We start from the raw sequence: 26,454 nt of genomic DNA on the forward strand, positions 1-26,454 counted from the left end.
TCTAATAGAGCACATTAATGCATAATCATGAAATATATCAGCTACCTACTTAAGTCTTATTACAGTACTCAACGTTATCCAAGTGTACCACTTCCTCACAGTCTATTGCTCTTGAACCAAGATTATCTACCTATAACCTTTAAATTAAAAATAATAAGGTGATGCTGTCTTAGAAAAACAGTACTGCCAGAGGAAAGTTATCAAAACCAAGAGCAGTAAACATTCATAACGCAATTCTACTACAACTAATTCATTCTTAATTTTAAAATAAATATCCTGAATATATTTTGGAAAGGAAAAGTCAGTCTAGATCAGGGAGAGCAAATGGGTGTCATGTCACATGAGAACTTCGACAAACTGACACTGGATGCCTGCTCTGCTCCTCTGAGGATTCTGGAAGCAGGAGAGAGGGTATGCTCCATCAGCAATGCCCATCCCTGCTATCTCTGGAAATAACTGCTGAGCACACTGTAACCCAAATCAGCAAACTACTGCACAGCAAGCGTGTGATTATGAAGGGGAAAAATGTAACACAAACTCACCAGAAAAATCTATTATCAGTTGTGTGTTCTTGCATGCTACGATGTGCATTAAGACTCAGATCTAAACTTACTCCAGATGCAGACCACGCAAAATAAAAGTTTCCTGAATTCAAAACTTTTCGCACTTCTGAAATGCGATCCTCCTCTGAAGAATCGATTCGTAGTGATATAAATTCAGTGGAAGTTACTCGGAAAACCTCAGATTCTTGAATTTTTCCAACAGACATACAACCAGTGACTAAGACCAGATAATGTAACATAGTGTCACCTGCAAAACACAAAGAATTAGTTGGATGAAAAGTCTCAGTATTTCTCAAGCTATTCAAAGCTTCTTCCAACTTTCTTGCCAGATCTCCAACTTTTTAAATCTGACAGCATGGTTATTTTAAATTGACACTGACATGTTTACGTTACAAGGGGATTTGGGCAAGAGCTGAAAAAACATCCTTGCTTGAGCACATTTAGTATAATGAAGCATTTACACATTAACAGAATAATCTCACATTTATGAAATTGCTCCTCTACTTAATCTGAGGATATACAAAATTTGCCAAGTAAAAAACTGTGTGTCTTATGCTCCCCATCTTTCCTTTATAATTGTTAGGAAATCCAGATAATACAATAAATGTTAGAGTTCTTTGTAAATAGCCCAGTTGGAAAGAATGCTATATAAATGTGAGCTGCTGCTGCTGCTGATATCTGGGCAGAAAGCCCCTGCCGACAGTTTATAAAGCAATTCGGTTTACGAAAACTTTCACAGAGACTTTTCACTAATCTTGACAGAATCTTATGAAATTAGTATGAAGGTGAAATTCAGCAGCGGTGTGCTTTGAGCGCGGGCTCTGATGAGGCAGGGATGGCCCTGAATCCCGGCTCCCTGACTTATCACCCAACCCGACTTCAGTGTGTTAACGTAACCCAACCTGAGCTCTGCTCCCTGATAAGCCAGGATTAAGATAAGTCCTGCGGCACTGTGTGGAATACCTAAGATGGTGTTAGCACCTAGGCACAGGGCTTTATGTGTGATAGATTCGTAACAGGTGACAAATCTCCACTTCATAGCCCAATACTCTTCAAGGTATGGCCCATCAACTGTCACAGTGAGAAAAGGTGCTTGTGACATGAAAATCAACTACCTCACCAAATTCACCATTTAGTTTAGCTGACTTTTTTCTCATAGTAAGACTTTACCAACGAAGGGAGCCGTGTGTTGATCTGCATGAAGGCACAAGCTTCCTTATCTCGTCACAGACCAACAGCAAAATGGCTCACGGATGGGTACCAGGTCCTGGGCCATGCTTCCAGTCATACAGACAGACTAGTAATCACAAAGGTTACTCTGCAGCCCATGGTGACATTAAGTGGCAGAGACAGATTTAAGCTGAGACTTTTAAATACAAAGAAGATATCCTTTCCAGTATAAACCATAGTAATCAGTCTGTTCTCATGAACATCTTTTCCTAAAGCACTGAAGCAAAGAAAAGGGGCAATGCCCTGATTTTCTCTTTTGACAACTGATACAAATCCTTCAAGGATTCACACTGGATGACGTCTCTGGAACTTAAAATCACAAGAGTATGTAGCAGACCTTTGCAGTCAACATTTTCCCTAGATTAACATAATTTAGATTAGCATAATTAGGGTTTAAAAGATGTCACCAGGCTTTAGCTCAAATATAGAGTCTGACATGATAAACAGTCTCCCTGAAATCATTAGAATTAAAAAATAAAAGAAATGAAGAAGACTAATTATATTGAAAAATAAACTTACCAAGATTTAATCGTAAAACACCTAAGAGTCCATAAGCATCCAGCACTTTGGAGTATGTACCCTTGATTGCCTCTTTTTCTGCAGATGCTACAAAAAAAAAGTTTCAGGGTAAGAAAAATGGCCTGAAATATCAGATTCTATTTTGCTATGAAGCCAGAGTTTGTCTAAATCTGATATTCTATTTTTTTTTTAAAATTTTTTTTTTAATTTCTGAGAGAGAAACAATGTGAGCAGGAGAGGGTCAAAGAGTCAGAGGGAGACACAGAATCTGAAGCAGGCTCCAGGCTCTGAGCTAGCTGTCAGCACAGAGCCCGACGTGGGGCTTGAACCCACAAACTATGAGATCATGACCTGAGCTGGGGTTGGACGCTTAACTGACTGAGCCACCCAGGCGCCCCTATTCTATTTTTTTAAATCTCATAGTCTTCACTTTTTTTAAATACTTTTTCTAAGTTTATTTACTTACTTAGAGAGAGAGAGAGAGAGCACAAGTAGGGGAGGGCAGAGACAGAGGGAGAGACTCACAAGCAGGCTCAGCGCTATCAGCACTTATCTGTTGCCCCAACCCCTTTTCCTTCCCTCATTCATCTACAATGTAGAATTATAGAACATTTCGGCAAAAGTACGTGTTCCACATTAGAAAAGCATGTTATTAGATCCTTAAGGCCTTCCCGATTCCTGTTAATCTTCACTGCCAACAAAAGGGCTATCCTCTCAGCCTACTGCCTTGCCTAATACTCCTTAGGGCTTTGTGTTCGAGAGCTTCTCCTCTGCCCTGAGCTGTGTCTTCCAGGGCTCTACAGACCATCTCATTTTCCCTGCCTGCTTCACCTCTTTTCAGACCATCTACTCATAGACCTTCTTTCCAGTTAAGCCACTTCTGCCTTTGAATGAGTTGTGCTCTGCTAGCTGGCCACACAGGCTAAAACTAAATTAATTACTCAATCACTCACTTAGCTGATCCTGTCATAATTTTCTAATATGCTCATTATTAAGTGTAGGCCTTTACCTTTACCAAAGCACCCTGTATGAAATTAGGGAGTGGATAAGATTTCACCAAGCCATTAACAGTAGTTATAGGGATTTGTAGTTCTGCATTCCTAGAATTCTTCTTCTTACTATTATACCATGGGTTTAAATAACAGTTACTCCTAACATTAAATGACAAGCGACACAAATACAAAATGCCAGAGTATTAATTTTAGTTATATTTTATAAAGTAAATCAAGATTGCCTGCCCCTAAGTACTGCCTCATTAAGAATACCACATGGACATGAAAGCAAACATTGGAGAAGCTTGTTATATCTCTGATGACAGAGGCATGGCTTCCTGGACAAATATTATAGTCCTAGAGGTTAATGCTCTATATATTTAATACCATCACTAATATACTAATAATATTACTAGATGTATCAGTCTCAGCAGCAATCACTATTTGGGTTCAAATACCAGGAATGAGTAAGATTAGAAAGAAAGCTATTATCATCAAGATAGTATGGTAGTGACACAAAAACAGACACATAGATCAATGGAACAGAATAGAGAACTCCGAAATGGACCCTCAAACATATGGCTGACTAATCTTCGACAAAGCAGGAAAGAATATCCAATGGAAAAAAAGACAGTCTCTTCAGCAAATGGAAAACTGGACAGCGACATGCAGAAGCATGAACCTGGACCATTTTCTTACACCATATACAAAAATAAACTCAAAATGGATGAAAGACCTAAACTTAAGAAAGGAAGCCATCAAAATCCTAGAGGATAAAGCAGGCAACAACCTCTTTGACTTCGGCCACAGCAACTTCTTACCTGACATGTCTCTGGGGGCAAGGGAAGCAAAAGCAGAAATGAACTATTGGGACCTCATCAAGATACAAAGCTTCCACAGAGCGAAGGAAACAATCAGCTAATAAAAGGCAACCGATGGAACAGGAAAAGATATTTGCAAATGACATTATCAGATAAGAGTTAGCATCCAAAATCCATAAAGAACTTATCAAACTCACCACCCAAAAAAACCCAAATAATCCAGTGAAGAAATGGGCAGAAGACATGAACAGACACTTCCAAAAAAGATATCCAGAAGGCCAATTGACACATGAAAAGATGCTCAACATCACTCATCATCAGGGAAATACAAATGAAAACCACAATGAGATACCACCTCACACCCGTCACAATGGCTGAAATTAACAACTCAGGAAACAGTAGATGTTGGAGAGAACGCAGAGAAGGAAGAACCCTTTTGCACTGCTGGTGGGAATGCAAACTGGTGCAGCCACTCTAGAAAATAGTATGGAGATGCCTCAAAAAGTTAAAAAGAGAAATCCCCTATGACCAGCAATTGTACTACTAGGTATTTACCCAAAGGATACAAAAATGCTGATTTGAAGGGATATGTGTACTCCAATGTTTACAGCAGTACTATCGACAATAGCCAAAGTATGGAAAGAGCCCAAATGTCTATCAACTGATGAATAGATAAAGAAGATCTATATATATACACACACACGTATACACAATAGAATATTAATCAGTGATCCAAAAGAATGAAACCTTACCATTTGCAACAATGTGCATGGAACTAGAGTGTATTATGCTAAGTGAAGTAAGTCAGAGAAAGACATATATGATTTCACTCATATGTGATATTTAAGAAACAAAAACAGCTGAACATAGGGGAAGGGAAGCAAAGACAAGATAAAAACAGAGAGGGAAACAAACCACATGAGACTAAATACAGAGGACAAACTGGGTTGCTGGTGGGATGGGGGGGATGGGCTAAACAGGCAATTGGCATTAAGGAGGGCACTTGTTGGGATAAGCACTAGGTGTTATATGTAAGTGATGGATCACTAAATTCTATCCCTTAGATCTTCGTTACACTATATGTTAACTAACTTGTATTTAAATTTTTTAAAAAAAGAAAATAAAGTGTATTTTTAATAATATGCCATTGCCTTCCCTTAAAAAAAAAAAAAACAAATCACTTTATAACGTAAATTCCCGTGCAACAAAATGTTTCTCTTCTAGGGATGAGTGGTTCAGGCGGTTAAGCATCTGACTTTGGCTCAGGTCACGAGCTTGCAGTTCGTGGGTTCGAGCCCTACATCGGGCTCTGCACAGACTGACAGCACAGTCTGCTTGGGATTTTCTCTCTCTCTCTCTCCCTCTCTCTCTGCCCCTCCCCCACGTACATGTGCACTCTTCTCTCTCTCTCAAAATAATAAATGAACTTAAAAAAAAGTTCCCTCCTCTAAATATATGAATATATCGTGTCTCTCAGGCTCCTTGAACACCCAACTATTGAACTGTCCTCTGATTCAAACATTCCAACAAACGTCCTGCTGCTTATTTATACTTTTACATTATATTCTAAGGCTCAGGAAACAGTATAGACACACACACAAGCACACAATTTAATCTAAAGTGCCTATTCTTAGATAAAAGTACTAATTGAAAGAGTAGATATCACTTTCCTTCCCAGGAATTTCTTGCTTTTTCCTCAATATTAACTGGAATTTAAAAATAACGTTTAGAGTGAGGACTGACGTTTCACAATCTGTATGCCGGTTGTGAAGGATTATGACAGTAACTAAGACAGGGAGAAGTATTTTTCATGCGTTATTCAATTTTCACCGCAACCCCATGAGCAAAGTTACTACTATTTCCATTTGACATATGAGCAAACAGGCTTAGAGAGGCCACCAATTTGTCACTAACTGTCTAAGCCTAAACAGCCAGAGTCACAGAACACAGCTTTGTGCAGGAAGGGGTTTCGCCTAGTTCGCTGCGCTAACCCCAGTGGCCTAGCTCAGTGCCTGGCACTCAATAGGAGTTCAAAGATTTTATGTTCAATGAATTTGTGAGTGAAATTTTAAAGTCCTATGCATTTTTAAGTCCAGATACTTCCAACTTCCTAAGAGAAAACAATGTTTTCTTCCTAAACGTCTCTTATGTAAAGTACTGTAGATGTTTCCCTATTCTTCCATATATGCTTCAAGGATGGGGGCAGAATGGAAGGCGGTCTTTTGCAGGCTGTCAGAGCCCAGGCTGACGAAGAACAATGGCCCTGGGCATGGATGTGAAGCCAGAGGCAGGGAGAGAGGGCATCCAGTTGAGGGGCACGACGGCCTGTGATGAGTTCGCGTGGGGTGAGGAGGGTGGTGTCGAGCCAGAGAGGTGGGCAGTGGGCTGGTATGGTAGGTTCAGGGTTGGGGGGGGGGCAGGGTGCACTGGAGGGAACCCCAGGACAGGGTGCCGGAGCCCCTGTGGGCTGAGAAGGGCACCCACGTGGTGGCGGGGGCTGCAGTGACAACAGGACAGTGGCTGAGCACAGAGGGGCATGGTCAGCATAATGGCAGCCAGGGTCCTCACTGCTGGAGAATGACAGTGCAGATATGGAAAGGCAGAAAAGCAGAGGGGGCACCGCAGCCCTGACTAAAATTGGAGTTACCACTGGGGCAGTTTGTAATATTCCTGCCAACATACATAACGCGAATCAGAGCAGGAGGAACCATCAGACAAACCCAAAGTGAGGCGCAGCCGACAAAACAACCGGCCTTCATCTTCAGATGTTTTAAGGTCTTAAACATCAAAGATTGAGGAACTTTCCCAGATTTAAAGAGATGAAAGAGACATGGCAACAAAGACAAAAGAGACATGGCAACAAATACAATGACAAATCTGAACTGGACCCTCTGGCTGCAAGAGTCCTTGTAGGGACAACTGGTAAACTTGAATGGAGTCTGACGATTAGAAAGAAGTACAATGTTAACTTAGTTATGGTTCTATTGTAGTTACGAAGGAGCAAATCTTCCCTATTCTAGGAAATAAGTAATGGTATTTGTGGGTGACGGGTCATCATGTCAGCAACTTATTCTCAAGACCTCAGAGAAAAGTTCTTTGTACTGAACTTCAGCTTTTCTGTATTTTTGACATTGTTTCAAAATTAAAAAAAATAAATGTAGCCATCGAAAATAAATTTATAAAACACATACGTATATTCCTAAATTAAGAAGCTTTTATGTCTACATAGCACTAAGATAAACTCTTATAGTACCATGTTATCCCCTCCTCACACATTAAAAAAAAATTATTAACGCTTATTCACTTTTGAGAGATGGAGAAAGACAGAGCATGAGTAGGAGAGAGTCAGAGAGAGAGGGAGACACAGAATCTGAAGCAGGCTCCAGGGTTTGAGCTGTCAGCGCAGAACCCGATGCAGGGCTAGAACCCACAGACTGCGAGATCATGACCTGAGCCGAAGTCAGACACTTAACCGACTGAGCCAGCCAGGCGCCCCGTCTCCCCATGCATTTTTTAATGGGGAAAAGTTTCCCTTTATTTTATGAAACCCCATGAAATATAGAGAAATACATGAGGTAAGAGGGAGAGACTTAATTAAATTATTATCCTATTTTTCTGCTAATTTTTAATTCTAGGATAATGTGAGAATCTTCCACTAGAAGGGATTATTTAAAATAAAAAAATCCACACTACTTTAAAATGATGCATATGACCTTTAGATAAAACACAGGATTTACAAACAGTTTTACTCACTCCTCTCCATCTTTCCTTTTCCCTAATGCTCTCCCCTTGCATCCCACACTGCAGCCAAAATGAATAAAATATGAAAAACGGGCGGCTCCTTGTATGCTCCACACTCTCCCCTTTTTCCCTTTGTTCACAGTGTTTTCTCCATCCGGAACACCCCTGAGTCATCTCTGCAGTTCCAAACATTACCCAGCCCTCAGTACCCAACTCAAATGCCTCTTCCTTCCTCGAGTTTTCCCCGATCGTGCTGGAAGTAAATCTTTCTTCTCATTATTTCATAGTGCATTTGCTTGTATGCCAACAGCCACAGAAATGGTCTCATTTCCTTTAATCTCAAATTACCAACCTAACCGGAGATGCAGAACGCTGCAACTGTTAAGCATTCGTCTCACAGACAAAAACAAATTGAGAGGTTGCAGCACAAAAGAGAATGTTTTGTCAGGTTTAAAATTGCACACGAAAAGATAGACATTTAGCTTTATTACCATCAGTAGCATCCGAATGCTCTGAAGTTTAACAATTCCTTAAGGTGATGTCTGGAAATTTTCAAATGTGATGTCTACGGCGAACATTTAAGGTGGCCTGAGGGTGGCAGCGGGGAGGTGGGGAAGACAGCCATTGTTAACTGATTTCTTTTTTTTTTTTTAAGTTTATTTATTTTATTTTGAAAGAGAGAGAGAGAGAGAGAGAGAGAGAGAGAGAGAGAGGAGGGAAAGAATCCCAAGCTGTCAGTGCCGAGCCTGATGTGGGGCTCCATCTCAAGACTGTGAGATCATGACTTGAGCCAAAATCTGACACTTAACAGACTGAGCCATCCAGGAGCTCCTATTTTTTATTATTTTTTTTTTTTTGTTATTTTGAGAGAGAGAGAAAGCAGGAGACGGGGATAGAGAGAGGGAGAGAGAGAATCCCAAGCAGGCTCTGCACCGTCAGAGCAGAGGCCGATGTGGGGCTTGAACTTGTGAGCCATGAGATCATGACCTGAGCCAAAGCCAGGAGTCGGATGCTTAGCCAACGGAGCCACCCAGGCAGTCTCCTTTGATTCAAATCCTAGTGAATACGTGAATATGAATAAGGTCACGTTAACGCAAAATAAAATACATGCCATAAACATGTACTCTCATAAAAATATTTATGGATGAAATTACATGATATCCGGGGTTTACTTCAAAATAAATGGGAAGGGGAAAATAGTGGACAGGGATATAGATAAACACAATGTCCATGACATAATCACTGAGGCTGGGTGACAAATATGTGGGAGTAAATGACGCTATTCTCCCTTCTTTGATGTACAGTTGATACTTCCCAAAATAAAATGATAAAGTTTATTCTGACAAAATTCTTTGGCACACTGGGTAAGTTCAGAAAGAAGAGAAAACAAGGTAACTCTGGCTAGTCAGTGACAGAGGAGGCTACTGGAATTCTAAGTAATTTGAGAGGTACTTTCCTCCAGCTACCCTAGACCAGAGGTGGATGAGTCAAAAGTTCAATGGGCATTTAGACTTTTATAACTTGAAAGGAAGTAGTAAGTCTTACTGTCTTTAGAATGACCCCATAATCCACTCTAAGGCCAATCATAAAATCATCAAATGATAAATATATAACAAATTGTGAAAGAAGACTTGGCAATTCCAGAATGGAGACCCCAGGAAGGGTAAATATTGCTGTACTCTGTCATAAATTTTGTCCTTACGTTCATCCTAAATAACTTAGCTTTAATATCCTACTCTGTTGAAATAAAGCCTTGGAATATAATAAGCCTGCCTTTACTCATCCGCAGAAGAGGTTAAGAAATATTTAAAACTACATCAAGCCATGAGGTAATGATATGCAACAACATAATTGGGATGACTTAACTCATTCATTATTTTCTCTGGGGGCATGCTCTCAAAGTTCTTTTAACCAAATTCATGACTGAAAGCAGGCCTAACCTACGTTTAGACTGAAGCCACAAGAAAGTAATGAAAATAGAAGCTGTGGAGATGATCTATTAATAGACTAGAGAAAACACTCAAGAATATTAACGTATCAATTGCTCCCTATCAAAGTGTAACCTATGAAGTGTCCTCTGTCACATTCCTCGGCACCCTCTTGCTGGGGTGACTTCTTTCCTCGCACTGTATCATATGCCACGACTGGGCATTATTCAGCATTATTGGTATCATACCTTCCCTTCCCGAATTAAAATTCCAGGCATCGGATCAGACTATGGAAAGTCAGATTAAAACATAACCATATACCTATTTCTTGATTTTCATGAGTCATAACTGTGAAACAGAGGCTTATTAAACAGAGAATAATTGCCACCTGGTAATCACATCTACATTGTTAACTCCACCATCTCGATAGAAAGAAACAAAATTGACTTATTACTCAGATCACCAGATAATTTCACAGTCATTTGTTTTAAACTTAAATGGTACCCTGAGGATTAAATTTAAATGTCAACTTCCCTAACTTCTGATAATTACAAGAATACAAACTAAATAAATCAACTACTTAATGAAGGTCCTGCTACCCAATGTTAACATTCTGCTGTGGCTCAAACCTCCCAGATGGGCGACAGGCTGTCTTTCTTCAGCGGATACAGAAGACCAAACTAAAGAAAGCCATGAAGAACGTGAAAACAAGATTACAAGTTGGTCCGCTCTTTCTAGAACCACAATTTGCCTGTGGTTGCACGCCCAGCAGTTTGTGGTCGGCTCATTTGCATACAGGTAGCACTTCGGTGGAGAACCAGAGAGCCTGCAGTCAGAGGATCCTGGAGACCGTGCAAACCAAGCTACTCATTTTCAGCTGAACCAAACTCGAGTTTAGGTCATTCATCCAAGATCACAGAACCACCTGGCAGTAAAGCCACTTTCCATTTTATCAGACATAAATAAAAAGAAAAGTTATTTTAAAAAGAAACTGTTCTCTTTGTAGAATTAAATTATTAAAACTCCAGCCCACAGACATTAAACTGACCAAATTAACGTTGTGTATACACCACAAATCCCCATCTCGGCAACATCTCAAAATGATAATAACCTTTCGCTAATTCACATAACAAGTATTTGCTGAACGTTTACTATGTACCAGGACCCTGGCAAAGTTCTACAAGAAAAAAAGTCAGTGCCCTAACACCTTGTATTAGGAAGATAGCCATTATATGACCATACAAATGCAAAATTATAAACGACAATAAACACTGTGATGGAATTCCGACAGACTACAGACTACAACAAGGGAACCTAATTTAAAATTGCTGGGGGGAGAGCAGTGGTTACAACGGGCTCACCTGCAGCAGTGACCTTTAAGTTCAAACCTGAAGAATAAACAGGAAGTTAGCCAAATGAAGGGTGGAGATAAAAATGCTCCAAGCAACATACTCTGTGACCCAGCAATTCCATTCATAAAAATACAGCCAACAGAGATGGGCATCTATGTGCACCAAAAGACATGGATAAGGATGTTCATCCCACTGTCATTCATAACAAAAAAAATGAGAAGTAGATATCATCAGAATACTGGCATATTCACACTAGGGAATACTATAGAGTAGTGAAAACTACTGCCACGTGCTACAGCATGGGATCTCCTGTACAGAACGTAGAAGTCGGACCCAAAAGAATACATGCTGAATGATTCCATTTATGTTAGGTTAAAAACCAGACAAAATGAATCTGTGATGTAAGAAGTCAGGCAGTGATTACCTCTGCAAATCATGGTAGAGATGATAATGGGGAAGAACGTGAGGGAATCTTCTGGAGTATCAGTAATCATGTTTATTTTTCAACCTGGTAGTGGTAGCGTGGATATGTTCACTCTGTAATAATTCATCAAGTTGTACACTTATGATTTACGTATTTTTCTACACATGTGAATAAATTCACTTTTTAAAATAAATATTGAGCAGAAAAACAGCATATGTATAAAGGCTCTGAGACCACAGAGTTCTGCATTCAGAACTAAAAGAAGGCTAATGTGGCTGGAATACAGAAACCAAGAGGTAAAATAGTGTTAGACTGAAGAGGGAGACAGGACTCAATGATTCAATGTAGATCATTTTAAAGAGCTTGGATTTTAAGTTCGGTAGTCAACCGCTAAAAGGGGTCTTAATCGGGGAAATAATATGATCTAAATTGTGTTTTTTAAAGACGGGAGAGTGGGGCAGGGCAGTGGAAGCAGGGAGTGGAAGGAGGCTACCATAATGGGCCACAAAAGGGACAACAGTGGCTTGACTGTGTCAGAACCAGCAAAAATGGTGACCTGCATGGGCTGACTACACACACTGAACATGGCAACAGAGTGCATGTGTGACGCTGGAGAGAAGGAGCGAGCTATCGAGGATGACTCTTTTTTTTTTTTTTAATGTTTGCTTATTTTGAGAGAAAGAGAGAGCACGAGCTAGGGAGGGGCAGAGAGAGAGAGAGGCAGAGAGCGTATCTCAAGCAGGCTTTGCACCGTCAGCAGAGCCTGGCATGGGGCTTGAACCCACAAACCAGGAGATCATGACCTGAACTGAAATCGAGTCAGATGCTCAGCCTACTTAGGGAGCCACCCAGGTGTCCAAGGATGATCCTTAACTTCTGATTTAAACAAGCAGGTTGGATGGATTACAACTAAGGAAGACTGAAAGAAGAGCAGGTTTGAGGGAGTACAATGATCAATGTGACTGTCGACCCAGTATCTATTCCAAACTTTCCGTACCGTGTAGCCATCCTATCGGCTGGGGTTTTATGGGAACCCAGACAATGACAGCAATTTCTACCTTATTTTGCTAATCATCAGCCCAATCCAAACTGCACACAATGTCAATGTCCCTATAACCATAGCAGTTGAATCAGGAAAGGACACAACTCTCAATTTGATCCAGTGCAAGGAGAAGTGCACTTTCACTTTGTGGGTTCCAATCCATTCTCTCAGCTTGAAAGAGCTGGATTTCAATTGTGTCATCTAAAATAAGTAATTATTCTACCCAGGTCTGTATCAATCAATCAATCCCAGATGTTGCTTTGCAACATCTACAAATCTGGTAACTATACCTTTTCATCCATTCTCCAAGAGAATGATGAAATCATGCAACAAGATAAGCCAAAGACATATGCCCAATGTTGACCAAGGAGAGACCACTAATGAGCACTAATGTATAATTAGCTAGAAATGTACTTAATTATAAGCCTTATTTTTTCCTATACTTCACAAAGGATCCATAGGATTAAAAGACTTTATCTATATTTTAGTAAGGTACTCAACAGACTATAGCATCCTATGGTCTACTAGTGAACAGAATGAACACAATTCATAATAAATATTTATTGGCAAGAACTAATTTATGAAAGTAAACACACTTTATATATAAAGCTATATAAGAAAACTATAATAAAATGGAAATGAGTATTTTAATAAACATAACATTCAATATATAGAAATATTTAATCTTCAGGCCAATAATTTTATCAGAAGTATTTTGTTTTCTCTTTCTTTTTTACTAACTTAGTTATCTCAAAATCATCCAGGAACTTAAAGGGCGTATCTTTCAACCTAAACTAAGAGAGTGTCCAATTGACCAGAAGAGTTAATCCATCTCCCCCAAAAGCCAAATTTATTCACAGTAATGTGACTGGTTCAGTGGCTGTGAAATGCACTCCAATGTGAAAACGTGGGCTTATATTATGTAACATAACAAGAGGAACAATAATGGCTTACCCTTGCAAAATCCATTTTGGTAGAAAAAGAGAACATAAATTCTTATTCACTATTCACAACTATTAACAAACTCAAGCAGATATAAACTGTTACCAATATAGGTAATGATATGCTTATCATATTTAAAACTGTACTTCCTCTTGGCAATCTAATTGCCAAGCTAACCCCAAATGCACTAATAAACCCTACTCCTTATGTTTCTTTCAAAATTACAGTTTAAATACAAGTGATAAACTTCACTAATTCAGACTTTACTACCTCAAAATTGTTGAAATCTAGGTACCAATCGCAATGAAAAGCTGTATTATTTAAACTGCTACCCACTGTAACTGGCTCATATATTTTCAGCTTTTGGATATCTGGGAAAGTCTTACTTTACATTATCTTAATTGTGGTCAGCTACAAAATCCTAGGTGTACAGTTTGTTTTCTTCTTTCTGAACTTTCAATTTGTTGTTCTATGTCCTCTGGCTTGGATTGTTTCTGATGAAAAGTCTGTCCTTATTCTAGCTATTTTCTTTCTTCGGTAGGTATGCCTTCCTTAGCCCATTTCTTGAGATTTTTCCCCTTATCACTGATTTTAAGCAATTTGATTATATATTTGGGTGTAGTCTGCTTCATGTGTCTGCTGCTTGGGGCTCATTTAGCTTCTTCAATATGTGGATTTATAGTTTTCATCAAATTTGGAAAACTATTGGCTGTTATTTCTTCATGTATTTTTCTGCTACAGCCCCTTCCTCCTAGGTTTCCAATTACACATATACATGACCCATATGAAGTTGTTCCCCAACCCACTGATGGTTCTGTTGATCTAGTCTTTTCTGTATTTCATTTTAAGTAGTTTCTATTCTTTGGTCTTCAAATCCACCAATCATTTATTCTGCAGTGTCTAATCTATTAATTCCCATCAGTGGGTTTTTTTTTTCATTTCAGATAATGTTATTTTCATTTCTATAAATTTGATTTAGGCCTTTCACATTTTCATGTCTCTTTTTAATATGTTTATTCTTTGCTTCTTGGACCTTTGGAGTATATTTATAATAGCTGTTACAGTGTCCTTGTTTATTAATTTTAACAGCTGTTTCTAAAAAAATTTTTTTTAATGTTTTTTATTTCTTTCTGAGAAAGAGAGAGAGAGAGAGAGAGAGTATGAGCAGGGGAAGGTCAGAGAGAGAGGGAGGTACAGAATCTGAAACAAGCTCCAGGCTCTGAGCTAGCTGTCAGCACAGAGCACAATGCGGGGCTCAAACCCACAAACCGTGAGATCATGACCTGAACCGAAGTTGGAGACTTAACTGACCGAGCCACCCAGGTGCTCCAACAGCTGTTTCTACAGATTGACTTTTCTCCTCATTATGGGGTATGTTTTCCTATTTCTTTGCATGTATGGTTAATTTTTTTATTAAAAATTTTTTTAAATGTTTTTAATGTTTATTTATTGTTGAGAGAGAGCGAGAGTGAGAGCAGGGGTAGGGGCAGATAGAGAGGGAGACACAGAAAACGAGCAGGCTCCAGGCTCTGAGCTGCCATCACAGAGCCCGACAAAAGGCTCAAATTCACGAACTACCAATCAGATGCTCAACTAACTGAGCCACCTGGGCACTCCTGCATGTATGGTAATTTTTAACTGAATGCTAGACATTGTGAATTTTACAGAGTTGAATACTAGATATATATTTTGTATTCCTGTATTCTTAAACTTTGTTCTAGGAAACAGGGAAGGTTTTTGGAAATAAAGTTATTTAAATAGGAAATAGTCTGAACCCTTTGGGTCTTGCTTTTAAGCTTTGTCCGATAGGATCACAGAGGCCTTTAGTCTAGGGCTACTTGGCCCCACTACTGAAAGCAATATACCCAATTCTGAGTATTTCACCCAATTCCCACCCAATTCTGAGTACTACAATATTTCTCTATTCTGGCTGTTCACAGTTCAACCCTTCCCAGCCCTGGGTGAGCTCCTGGAACTTTGCTTCCTGCTCCTTTTTGGTGGTTCTTTCCCTGCCTTGGGTAGTTCCCTTACACACTGGCACTGATCAGCACTCAACTGAAATGTCAAGTGGAACCCTCTGCACATCTCTGAAGCTCTGTGCAGCTACCTCCTGTTCGGTTCTCAGTCCTGAGAATTCCTAGTGCCTTGGCTTCCACAAATCCCCTACTCTGTCTCCTCAACTCAGGGAAGCTGCCAGGATTTCTTTGGGTGCATCTCCCTGCTACTGTAGCCCAGAAGCACTCAAGGTAATAAGCTAGAGTGATCAGTTAGAGCAGTCATAAGGCTGGCCTCCTTTGTTTCCCTGCCCTCAAGTACCAGCGTCTCGTGCCGCCTCTCATCCAATACCTGCAAATCGTTTCTTTGTTTCGTTGTTGTTATGTAAGAGGTTAAATCCAGTTCCTGTCATACCATCATGGTCAGAAGCGAAAAGCCTGTTAAATTCTATTTTATAAGACAAGTAAGAACACTTGATGGACCTGGAATTATATAATAAAATCGCATAATGGGGTTCTACTGTTCACTGAGGAAGACACTGTGCTTTGCCTTTTATTTTCTCAAAGCAAAGTTAAGTGGTAGAGGAAGGAAAGCACTTGGTAACTACTAGTTTGGCCCAACATTAACAAGCTCATCCTGCTATCTGGCCCAGAACGGAAAAGTTAGGTTAATGTGAGGGTTGTTTGTTTGTTTCTTTAGCATAGATATTTAAGTTGCTGTTTACTTTCTTTTCTATAAAATAGGAACTATGCTAAAAAATTACTTACAAAAAGAAAATAAATTTTTGCAACCCTGACACAAAGTGATATATAACAAGTCTAAATCTCACCATTCCGTGCAGAAAAAGTCAACTATAAAAGGGACTTCATCCCTCAACTTAAATTTTTTTCTTAAAAAGAGGTAAGATACTGCAACTTATCTAAAGGGCAATCATGCTGACAGCCAGCATTTGGCAATTATAAAAAAAAAAAAAAAAACTATGCACACGGCTTGTCATCACCACCTACTACACTTGCTACCCAAAATCTCAGAACCTAACATTTAACTTGGCTCAGCAAAGCAATTTTATGTTTTTAATGACCTAACTCTAAACCAAATCATGTTTCCTCTACTATATCAATAGTTGGTAGGCAAAAACACAGCAAGTTTAACACTTCCCACGTTAGATAATGCGATTGATTTCACTTAAGTTTAAAGTCTTCTATTGGCACTCCCTTGTTTTCGCTCTTCATTCCCCAACCCCCAAATATTAACCACCCTCACAACAACGCAAATAATAAAGTGAAAAAAATCAAATGGTAAGATTATGTCATTGGAGCAGTTATTTAATCTCTCCAAGCCTCAGTTTCCACATCTATGAAATGGGAGATAAAAGCACAAGCCACAGAATTAAATGAAAAGGGTGTCTAATACGTCTCCTCAACTGTATGCTGACACGCTCTAGGACACTTCAACAAACTCCCATAAGGGCTGCAGGATATTTTAAATTGAAAGAAGTACAGAGATACTCACAGATGTTGCACTGCCCAAACTATTAGCTTGAGTGAGTTGAGGGTACTCACAGCAGAGTACAGGGCATTCCTTTAATGATATCTTATCTTTGTAAAGCTGGGTTTTCAGTAGTTGCTGTGATAAAAAGCAAGTACCGCTCCAAAGTCAACACGGAACAGGAAACGGGGGTGGGAGCTGCCCAATCTGATTCTAAGATGTGAAAAGTTGTTCAACACTCAACAGGCACATACATATCCCATTAGTAAATAACTGGTTATTTATGAAGGAAATAAATTATTTTTATTTACTTGCATTCTTTTTTCCAAACAGGTACCAGAGTTCTTAGGACAGGACTATTTAACATTTGGACCTAGTTATTTAATAAACAGAACCATGGCCTAGGGCTGCTGTGAAAACCCTAATGAGACACCATGAAAAAATAAAGTCTAGGAACCTCTGGCTTAATGCTGTGACTGGAGGGGAAAGCTTCCAATAAATGGCAACTATTATTTCATTATTATTACTCCTTTAGAGTGTGCAGGTTCACAGAAAAGGCACTGTAATCCACATTCTATGACAAAGATCTCTACAATATTGTCCTATATTATCATGGCTCATAGTTCCATGACCATCACACATGCTGCTTACACCGGTCCAGACACAGTATGCTAGCCACAGAGAATCTACTTCCTACACTGAACCACGGCGCCTTAGACATCAAATTTTAGTCTAATTAAACTGTTTTCTGGGTCAGCAGTTCAGCCAAGTGCCAATTCTTTAAAAAATAAAAACTCAACTTTACAGAAAGAGGTACCATACTTTCGAACATAGAATACTGTATTTTTGTGAACTTTGTAAGCTAGCTTAGGTTAATCTCCTCCTCCTCCCTGTCCACCGTCCCTCGCCACAGCACTAATTTAGCCATTTATTCTGTAGCTGTGAATAAAAAACACTGTACCAAGCAGTAGGGATACAAAGATTACTGAGACATGGGTTTTTCCCTCAGAGAGTACAGTACCCAGACCCGGAAATTCCACATCATCTGAAAGCACTGTATCAAAAGGGGCTGTGGGAGCATCAGCATGATGGTTCAGGCTGAATGTTTCAAGAAAACTACTTCTTTTTTTTTAATGTTTTACTTATTTCTGAGAGAGAGAGAGAGAGAGAGACAGCGTGAGCAGGGGAGGGTCAGAGACAGAGGGAGGCACAGAAGTGGAAACAGGCTCCAGGTTCTGAGCTAGCTGTCATCACAGAGCCAGATGCCCCCATGAACTGTGAGATCATGACCTGAGCCAAAGTCAGACGCTGAACCTACTGAGCCACCCAGGCGCCCCAAGAAAACTACTTCTAATATATATAAATATATTTATGTTATGTAACTAGTTACTATAATGTTGACTATCAATAAGAGATAATAGCATGAAAATTCTGGCCACATGGTTACTTTGGATAAAATTTGCAAGCTAAAAAAGTTATCCCACAATCTATCACGGAAATATAAACAATAACTATAAAGCCTGTATAAACTATGCTCAGAATAATCATTCCAGCCTAATCACATCAGATTTTCTAGGGAGCTGGAGCCCAGGCGCCAGTAGTTCTAACCCACCCCCTCTCCCCTGCCAGGTGATTACCATATGCATCCAGGGCTGAAAACCACAGGCTCACTGATTAAGTCATATACCACGACCGATTTAAGTTTTGAAGACTACCGGGGCACCTGGGTGGCTCAGTCGGTTAAGCGTCCGACTTCGGCTCAGGTCATGATCTCACAGTTCGTGGGTTCGAGCTCCGCGTCGGGCTCTGTGCTGACAGCTCAGAGCCTTGACCCTGTTTCGGATGCTGTGTCTCCCTCTCTCTCTGACCCTCCCCTGCTCATGCTGTCTCTATCTCTCAGAAATAAATAAAAAACATTAAAAAAAAAAAGTTTTGAAGACTACCAACATAAAGACAGAGTCCTGAGGCTGGACTGGTGGACGCTCAGGCCCTACCAAAGATCCATGATCTGGAACTGTTTTTATTGCGTTTTCACTGGCACCTTATTTTTTGATATGTGCTAATAATATGAAACATCAGGTTTCATGTTGGGTATCTCATGGCCCTTCTGGCATAAGCCAGCACAAATAAGTGATTGTCAATCCTCAATGATATGTACTGCCTAAGATGTCTAATTTTTTAAACTTTACTCTTTCCGGCCAGGACCACCAGAGCCTGTAGAAATCATACACTTCTGGTAGATGACTGAGCCCTGCAACGGTCACTTTTACCACCTGCTTTCCGAACGAGCACCTGCATACTAGCAGGTAGAGAAACACAAACCAGCACATAAAAAGGGCTTATCCCCTGATACGGACTCAGTTCTAGAGAAATGATGAAAAGGAAGAGACAAGAATGAGACGGAGTGGGTGGGTGGCGCAGATTCTCGGGAAGGAAGTTGATTTGTGCGAGAAGGACAGGCTTCGAGTGCAAAGGTAGAGAAGAGCATTCTAGGGAAGAGGATGTGACAGGAGGAGTATGATGAAGGGTACAAAAAGCACAGCACTCTGGGAAAGCACTGTGGAGACACAAGAGTCTCTCCTTAAAGGAGACCTACACCGATACTGGACGCAGAGAGTGGGAGTTATGGAAGTTATAGAAGGCCCTGAAGGACAGGTTGAGGACTTTAAACCCAATCTCACTGAAAACTGGGGTTACACTTTGGTTTAATATCTAACAAGATTTTTGAAGATTCTTCTTGCAGATTAATAAGCAGACTGCACTGAGGTTCAAGGGGCTGGGACCTGCTGAAAAGAACACCTCAGTATATTCCAAACGCGGCTCCCTGAGTACATCAGGCATTTAAAAAATGTGAGATTTTAAGAACGAACATTCTACAGCATAATATGCACCTTGGTATTGCTCCAAACTGAATGTCAAATTAATTTTACAAGTCAAAGGACATATTAAAAGGTCTGTTAGCTCTTAACATTAAATCAAGTTATTACTCTAAAGTCTATTGTAGGAAAGCTAATAACATATCTAATAAATTATACATCACTTATGCATGCTTTTACCAGGAAAGGCAACATTCAAACTCTTTTTCCTCTAAAACAATTGTTTATATAGTTTAAATCTAATGAAAGGAAATACAATCAATAAAAGTTAAGACAGTGTTTTTAATATTCTTTTCTGTAAAATAAATGTTAACGCCAAAATGCATGGTTGAGGAAGTTTGCTTTTTCTTAACCATTATTTGGCATAAAAGCTGCTGGAGGTTTGGAAATATGATTACCCTTAGGTTTCCTACCTGAGAATAAAAGCAATTAATCCTAGTAACTACCGGTAGTGCATCTTATGTAGCTGAAAATTCAACTCACTATTATTACCAGCAACCACAACTGTAGAAACATTTAAATTTTAGACCAATTAGGTTTGCCTGGGTGGCTCAGTTGGTTAAGCATCTGAGATGATTTCGGCTCAGGTCCCAATCTCAGTTTGTGAGTTCAAACCCCGCATGGGGCTCTGTGCTGACAGCAAGGAGCTTCCTTAGAATTCTCTCTCTCTTTTTCTCCCTTCCTTCTTCACTCCCTCTCTACCCCTCCTCTGCTCATGTTCTCTCAAAAATAAATAAACAAACTTTTTAAAATGTGTATTTATTTTTGAGATAGAGTATAAGCACGGAAGGGACAGAGGGAGGGGACACAGAATCAGAAGCAGGCTCCAGGCTTCCAGCTGTCAGCACGGAGCCTGACGTGGGGCTCCAACTCACGAATGGTGAGATCGTGACCCGAGCCAAAGTCAGATGCTTAACCGACTGAGTCACCCAGGTGCCCCATAAATAAACATTTTTAAAAAATAAAAAAGAAATAAAATTTAGACAAATTAAAAAATCACGTAACATCACCAGAACACACACCCACCCATCCACACACACACACACACACACACACACGCAGCTAAAAAATATTTCCCAACTAAACCAACCTATCTTCCCCCCAGATATTTTAAATTAAGAATTCATCAGTATAAGAACTATATTTGTAGTATGAAAAAAATAGGCTATGCAAATTAATATTATAGCAAGTTATATTTTGGTTTATTTAAATCTAAAAAACAGTTTGAAGGAATGAAATACACACTAAGTATAACTCATCTTATTAAGATGTTTTCTTAGAAACATCCTGCTCAAACTATGTTACTATGTGTACCAAAAATATATACATTTCTTATACATTATACTTTGCTTCAGCCTTTTCATTATGTCACTACCCCTTTTCCCAATCAAGGTAAAATGTACTATTTTAGAGTATTAACATCAGGTTAACATTTTAACAGGTTACTATGGAAAAGTATGCAAAAGCCAGGGTCTTCGTAGGCTCTTCACTTACTGGCTCTGAAGAAAGTTTAAAAGTTGAAGATATTTAGGGGCTTATATTTTAAGGATGACTTTCAAATGCTATTTTTAATTTATAAAACTATGACCGGCGGCTAAACTGATGCTAACAAAGCAAAAAAAACATGAACAACACAAGGAGTTATCACGAGAAAGCCTTCAAAAACACAATCACATTTCAAATAACCCCAACCTGGAGTCGTCCGCCAAAATCTCGGATTAAGAAAGAAAATTAATATTCAAATTAACCTTTTTATTTTTCATTTCCTCCATCTGTGCAGAAAACCACCCAGACCTTCCTAATCTATTCGTCTTGTGGCGCAGTTGTCCTTTTCTTAATCAAAATAATTTTTCCAAGGACACGGAATTAATCGCATGTCTCACATGAAATCCTAGTTTACAGTTCTCTTACTAGAAATTTAAGGGTCTCTCCAAAGATACTCCAAAAACATTAAATACGTTACTATAGCTGATATATAAGAAATCCTGGTCATTACAGTAAAAATGTCCAGCAAGCCTTTACGGGCTTACGTGATGTGATATGAACTGTGGCAGTATTTCTTTGGAGAGAAAGATGTACTTTACGGAGGCAGAGGATCCAGGAAAGCAAAAACCTGTAACCCAACTTGCATTTTCCCCCCGACCCCCAATGGAAACCTGCAAAGGGGGTGGGGGAGAAAAGAAAATGAAAGTTTAAAATAAGGTTTGAGGAAAGAAAGTAACTGCATACTCTGCTCTACCAAATACAGTGAAGGGGCTGTCGGGGTCTCCCCCTAAAAACATGGTTGAGTCTGAATTATTTCAAATCACAACACAGAGCCATCCTGATCAGTTGGGCTGAAACAGATGACTTACACAGCACAGCCACAGCGCCAGACTCGAACATGAGACATTCTTCCTTATGCCTGGTTTCCACGAGGAGACTCAAAGGTGGAGGATCCAATTTGTGATAGATCCGAAATCCTTTGCTGAACGCCATTCTCCTTTCTTCAGAGGCAGCCCTGTGCAAAGCAAGCAAAGCAAATGAAGCTAACGTTTCCTTCTGCAGCAAGGACTGCAAGGCTTCCAGAAGCCCCTCCCTGCCAGGTTTCGATGGGGGGTGGGGGGGGGTGAAAAAAATAAAAGGGAGCTCCAGGGAGCGAATGGTTTATTCCAAAAGATAAGCCGTCACTTAATTTTACCGAAAAGCCACCAATTCTCACGGCAAGGCAAGAGCACAAGGTTTAATTACACTCTAAGGCCACCAACGGTTCGGTTGAGATGAGTTTCCGTTTACTTTATCTTTACCAAAAGGAAAGATTTTGAGCGTATTTCGTTCGGAGTTGTTGACCAGCTTCCTGCTTCGGGATTTGTCACTACATTGAAAGGGAACCGATTCGGAAACTTCACGGTGTTTCCTTGCGTGGGAAGGAGAGGAGGTGGGAGGGAAGGTTAACGAGGCCGGTTCAAAGCTCCTTAGGGGGCAGGAGGAGGGAAAGGATTATCCGACGCGACACGACTGGCGCTCCCGGGGGCGGCGGCGAAGGGCAAGGGAAGCGGCACAGGTTACCGCCACCTCCCGCCCGGCCGCAGGCCACCGCCGGGTGGGGGCGACAGCAGGCGGAAGCCCGTAAATATGAATGGCCACCCGGGAAGAGTCACGACTCGGGACACGGACCCGACCGGGGCTCCTCGGGGATCCCGGGCAGACGACCGCCCGGGAAAGCGGCTCCTTCCCAGGGGGACGCAGCCGCCGAACCGCCCAGCCGCCCGATCCCTCCATTATGCGCCAGCAGGGATGACCCGGCGCCCAGACCGACTTGGTGACTCTCCCGCGGGCAGGCTGACAGCCGCTGTCACCACAGCCCCCGCCCGATGTGGCGCCCCGCACAACCTGTAGTCTCCTCACACCCCCGCCCGCCCTCCCGAGCCTGGGTTGCCCGCGATCGCCCCTCACCGTTCCCGCCCGGGCTGCGGCGGGGTAGGCTGACCAGGAAGCGTCCGCCCGCACGCCCGGCTGCCGGTAGGTCTGGCCGCGGCCGCTCCCCGCCCCCCGCCGGCTCGCTCACCTCTTCCTCCGGCTCCTCCTCCTCCTTCTCTCGCAACCGCAGCCGCCACAGCCGCCGGAAGCGTCACTTCCGCTCCAGCAGGCCCATCTCTTCCGCATTGCGCTGCGGCCGGGGGCGGAAGGGCCGCCCCTCGCGGGAAAAGGCGGGGCGACAGAAGGGAGGCCCCGCCCACTCCGGACCGCCCTGAGAGTCCGAGACGGTGGGCTGCCTGCTGCGTACACGCGCAGCGACCCTCGTCTCAGGCGGCCTGCGGCCAGGGCCGCAGCTGCAGGTCGCTGGGGATGCGGGGACGAGAAGGATCAGCCTCCCTGACCCCCTCGCGTGGGCTTTTCAGAGCGTACCAACCTTCCCCGTGGGCACCAGGGAGGGACTCTGGGGACCGGGTATTGATACGTGTCCAAGATGGGTGTCAGGACCACCCCCTGTCGCCCCCGCCGGCCTGACGGGCGGGGGGAGGGCTCTGGGGAGTCAGCGCGCGGGCCCACCCGGCGGCGCCTGAAGAGCTGTCCATGGTGTCTCCGCGCCAACAGCGCTCTGTTCCCATCCTAGCGTCTGGATAAGTAGCCGAAGAAAAACTAATGCCTGCTTTGGAACAACTCTGTCAGCTGCCTTTTCTTCTGGCGTTTTCCAGAGCTCTCAGGAACACTGTAGGAGAGCGCTTAGTCGTACAAACGGTGGAGACTCGGATGTCACAAACCAGGACCTCAGGACTGAGTTGAAACATGGCTGTACTGAGGCAACTATGGTTGTCACTGAATGGCGAATAGCTTTCGTCAACCACGCAATTTAATAACGGAAGGCATCTAACCCTTTCGTTTTTTCACAAATCATGCTATGTGGCTAATATCAATGTGTCCTACGGACGTTTCATTCTGTTTCCGCTCATTAGACCTAAACATGGAAATGAAGTCCAAGCCAATGGGGGCAAAAGGAATTGAAATCCCAGGGAAGCCAGAAGCTGTTTCTGCTGGCCTTTGTTTTTTCTTTACCTCTTCCCCTTCTTGCGTTTATTTTAGCAGCAAAAGCAGAATTTAAATTTGTTATCTTGCACAAAGTCATTTCCCCCTCCAGGCCCTGTCATGTGACTTGATTTAACATTTCTTCATCCATTTTAGAGAGGCTGGACCCACCCTGATTTCAGGATACTAAAGTAGCTATAATTCTTTAGAAAAAGAAGCCATTTCTTTTCTAGAAGGAGGGAGGGATGCAAAGACACATTTAGTTCTGACAACTGGGGGGGATTTCTCATTTAGTACTATTTACTTAAAAAAGGGTTGTTTTGTTATTAGTAGTAGTTACCGACAGCAGCCTCAGAATTAAAGGAGTCTCTGCTGGACTGTGGTTGCTTTTCTTTTCTTTTTTTTTCCAGAAGAATCCATTTCAATTAGAGATTGCATTTGACAGAGAAAAGTAAATGGGAGTGGGTGTGAATGGAAATTTTTTTTTGCCTATTCAGTTATAATGCCTCTCTAGTCCTGAAGGAATGGCAGATGTATGCACCAGAAAAACATATGGAAGGGGAGATGTTGATGTTTTTGAATACTTTGCTTGGGAGTTGCTTTTAATGACAGCTGAGACCCAGAAAAGAGAAGTTGTTAAAAATTAAAACTCTGGAGTTGCGACCGGAAACCAAACTTGCCCACCCTAAACCTAAGATCACTCCCATCATGCCGGTCTATGAGGCTACATGAAGAACCACTCCTCCACCCCCCAACTCTCAGAGTGGGAATTGTGGGTACTGGGCTCTTTTAGAAGCTGGTGTTCTGCCTACTTCTGATTTCTTTTGATTTAGGACTAAGGAGAGTAAGGTCGAAGTTTCTTGTTTCTGGGTTTGAATTGCTGTTTCTTTCTTCAAAATAAACTGGGGGGGGGGGGAAGGCGGGGAATAAGCAGGACTCATTCCTAGAGCTGTCAGAAGGCCACCACCTTTCCAAATCCTTTCATTTTAGTCATGAAATAAGCACGTGCTCAGAGTTTGAAAACTCAAGGGCCATTTTACTAGTGACTTCTATAGAATGTTATTCCTTCTTTTTCTTGTCCCTCCTTATTACTTATGCTTGTTACAGCACATGAAAATGCCAAATTTTCACCAGATTTGAAGAGTGTCGGTGGGGGTTGGGAGGAAGTACGGACTTAAAATACATGTTAAATGGCACAAACTTCTTACTGAAGTCTTAAGGACCCACAGAGACGTGCTGACACTTTCTTGACCATTCAATATGAGCCATGAGGCCTGTGGTAGGCTCGAAAATAGTGCATCCTAATCCCTGGAACATGTGAATGTTAATTTATAGGGAAAACAAGTCTTTGCTGATGTGACGGAGTTAAGGGTCTTGAGATTACTTTGCATTATCTGGGCAGGCCCTAAGGGCAATCACAACTGTTCTTATAGGGTGGCAGAGAGAAATGAGACACACACAGAGGCAATGTGAAGACAGAAGTAGAGACTGGAGCAAGATGGCCACCAGCCAAGGAATGTCGGCAGCCCCCAGAAGCCCGGAGAGAGTAGGAGGGGTCCCTCCCTAGAGCCTTTGGAGCACGGCACTGCCACGGCCTCAATTTCAAACTTCTGGATTCCGGGACTGTGAGAGAATTCCCATTGTTTTAAACTACCCAGTTGGTGATAATTTGTTACAACAGCCACAGACAATTAATACAAGACTTGTGTGACTTTCCATCAAGAAACCGAGGTCGGCCAAATGGCCTCAGATATGTGCCTCAGATTATCAGCTTCAATAGCTTCAACAAACTGAAGACAAACACTTTGACTTCTAAATGATTTTTGATCAGATTATTTCCCCTACAGGCAATTTTCTGTATCAGGTTAAAATACGCACTTGTCATTTCTCTAAGTCAAAAATGCTCCTACAGGGACTAATGTATTCCTAAATGGCTCAGTCTAAAATATGTCCCCTGTACACTACTGCTAGGGCTTATTAACTTAGAAATGATTAATGATTATTATCAATGCCATTTTCAAAAACTGTACTGTTA

The 26,454-nt window shown here is 41.4% G+C and overlaps 1 protein-coding gene across 7 annotated transcripts in view; it reads right to left on the reverse strand.

The window, feature by feature from the left end:
• SYNJ1 (synaptojanin 1) overlaps window positions 1-23,431 on the reverse strand; it is an 86,854-nt gene extending 63,423 nt beyond the window's left edge. For all 7 annotated transcript variants that reach the window (XM_039228372.1, XM_039228364.1, XM_039228354.1 and 4 more), the window contains exons 1-4: window positions 23,349-23,431; window positions 22,268-22,413; window positions 2,313-2,399; window positions 543-810 (exon numbers count right to left, since the gene is read on the reverse strand). In XM_039228372.1, the coding sequence (XP_039084303.1) occupies window positions 543-810; window positions 2,313-2,399; window positions 22,268-22,391 (479 nt within the window). In that variant the 5' untranslated portion in view covers window positions 22,392-22,413; window positions 23,349-23,431. The remainder of the gene's footprint in view (window positions 1-542; window positions 811-2,312; window positions 2,400-22,267; window positions 22,414-23,348) is intronic.
• Window positions 23,432-26,454: the final 3,023 nt, after the last annotated feature.

Source organism: Hyaena hyaena, unplaced genomic scaffold (assembly GCF_003009895.1).
Source record: "Hyaena hyaena isolate Hyena2069 unplaced genomic scaffold, ASM300989v1 scaffold_2, whole genome shotgun sequence".
Taxonomy (NCBI): domain Eukaryota; kingdom Metazoa; phylum Chordata; class Mammalia; order Carnivora; family Hyaenidae; genus Hyaena; species Hyaena hyaena.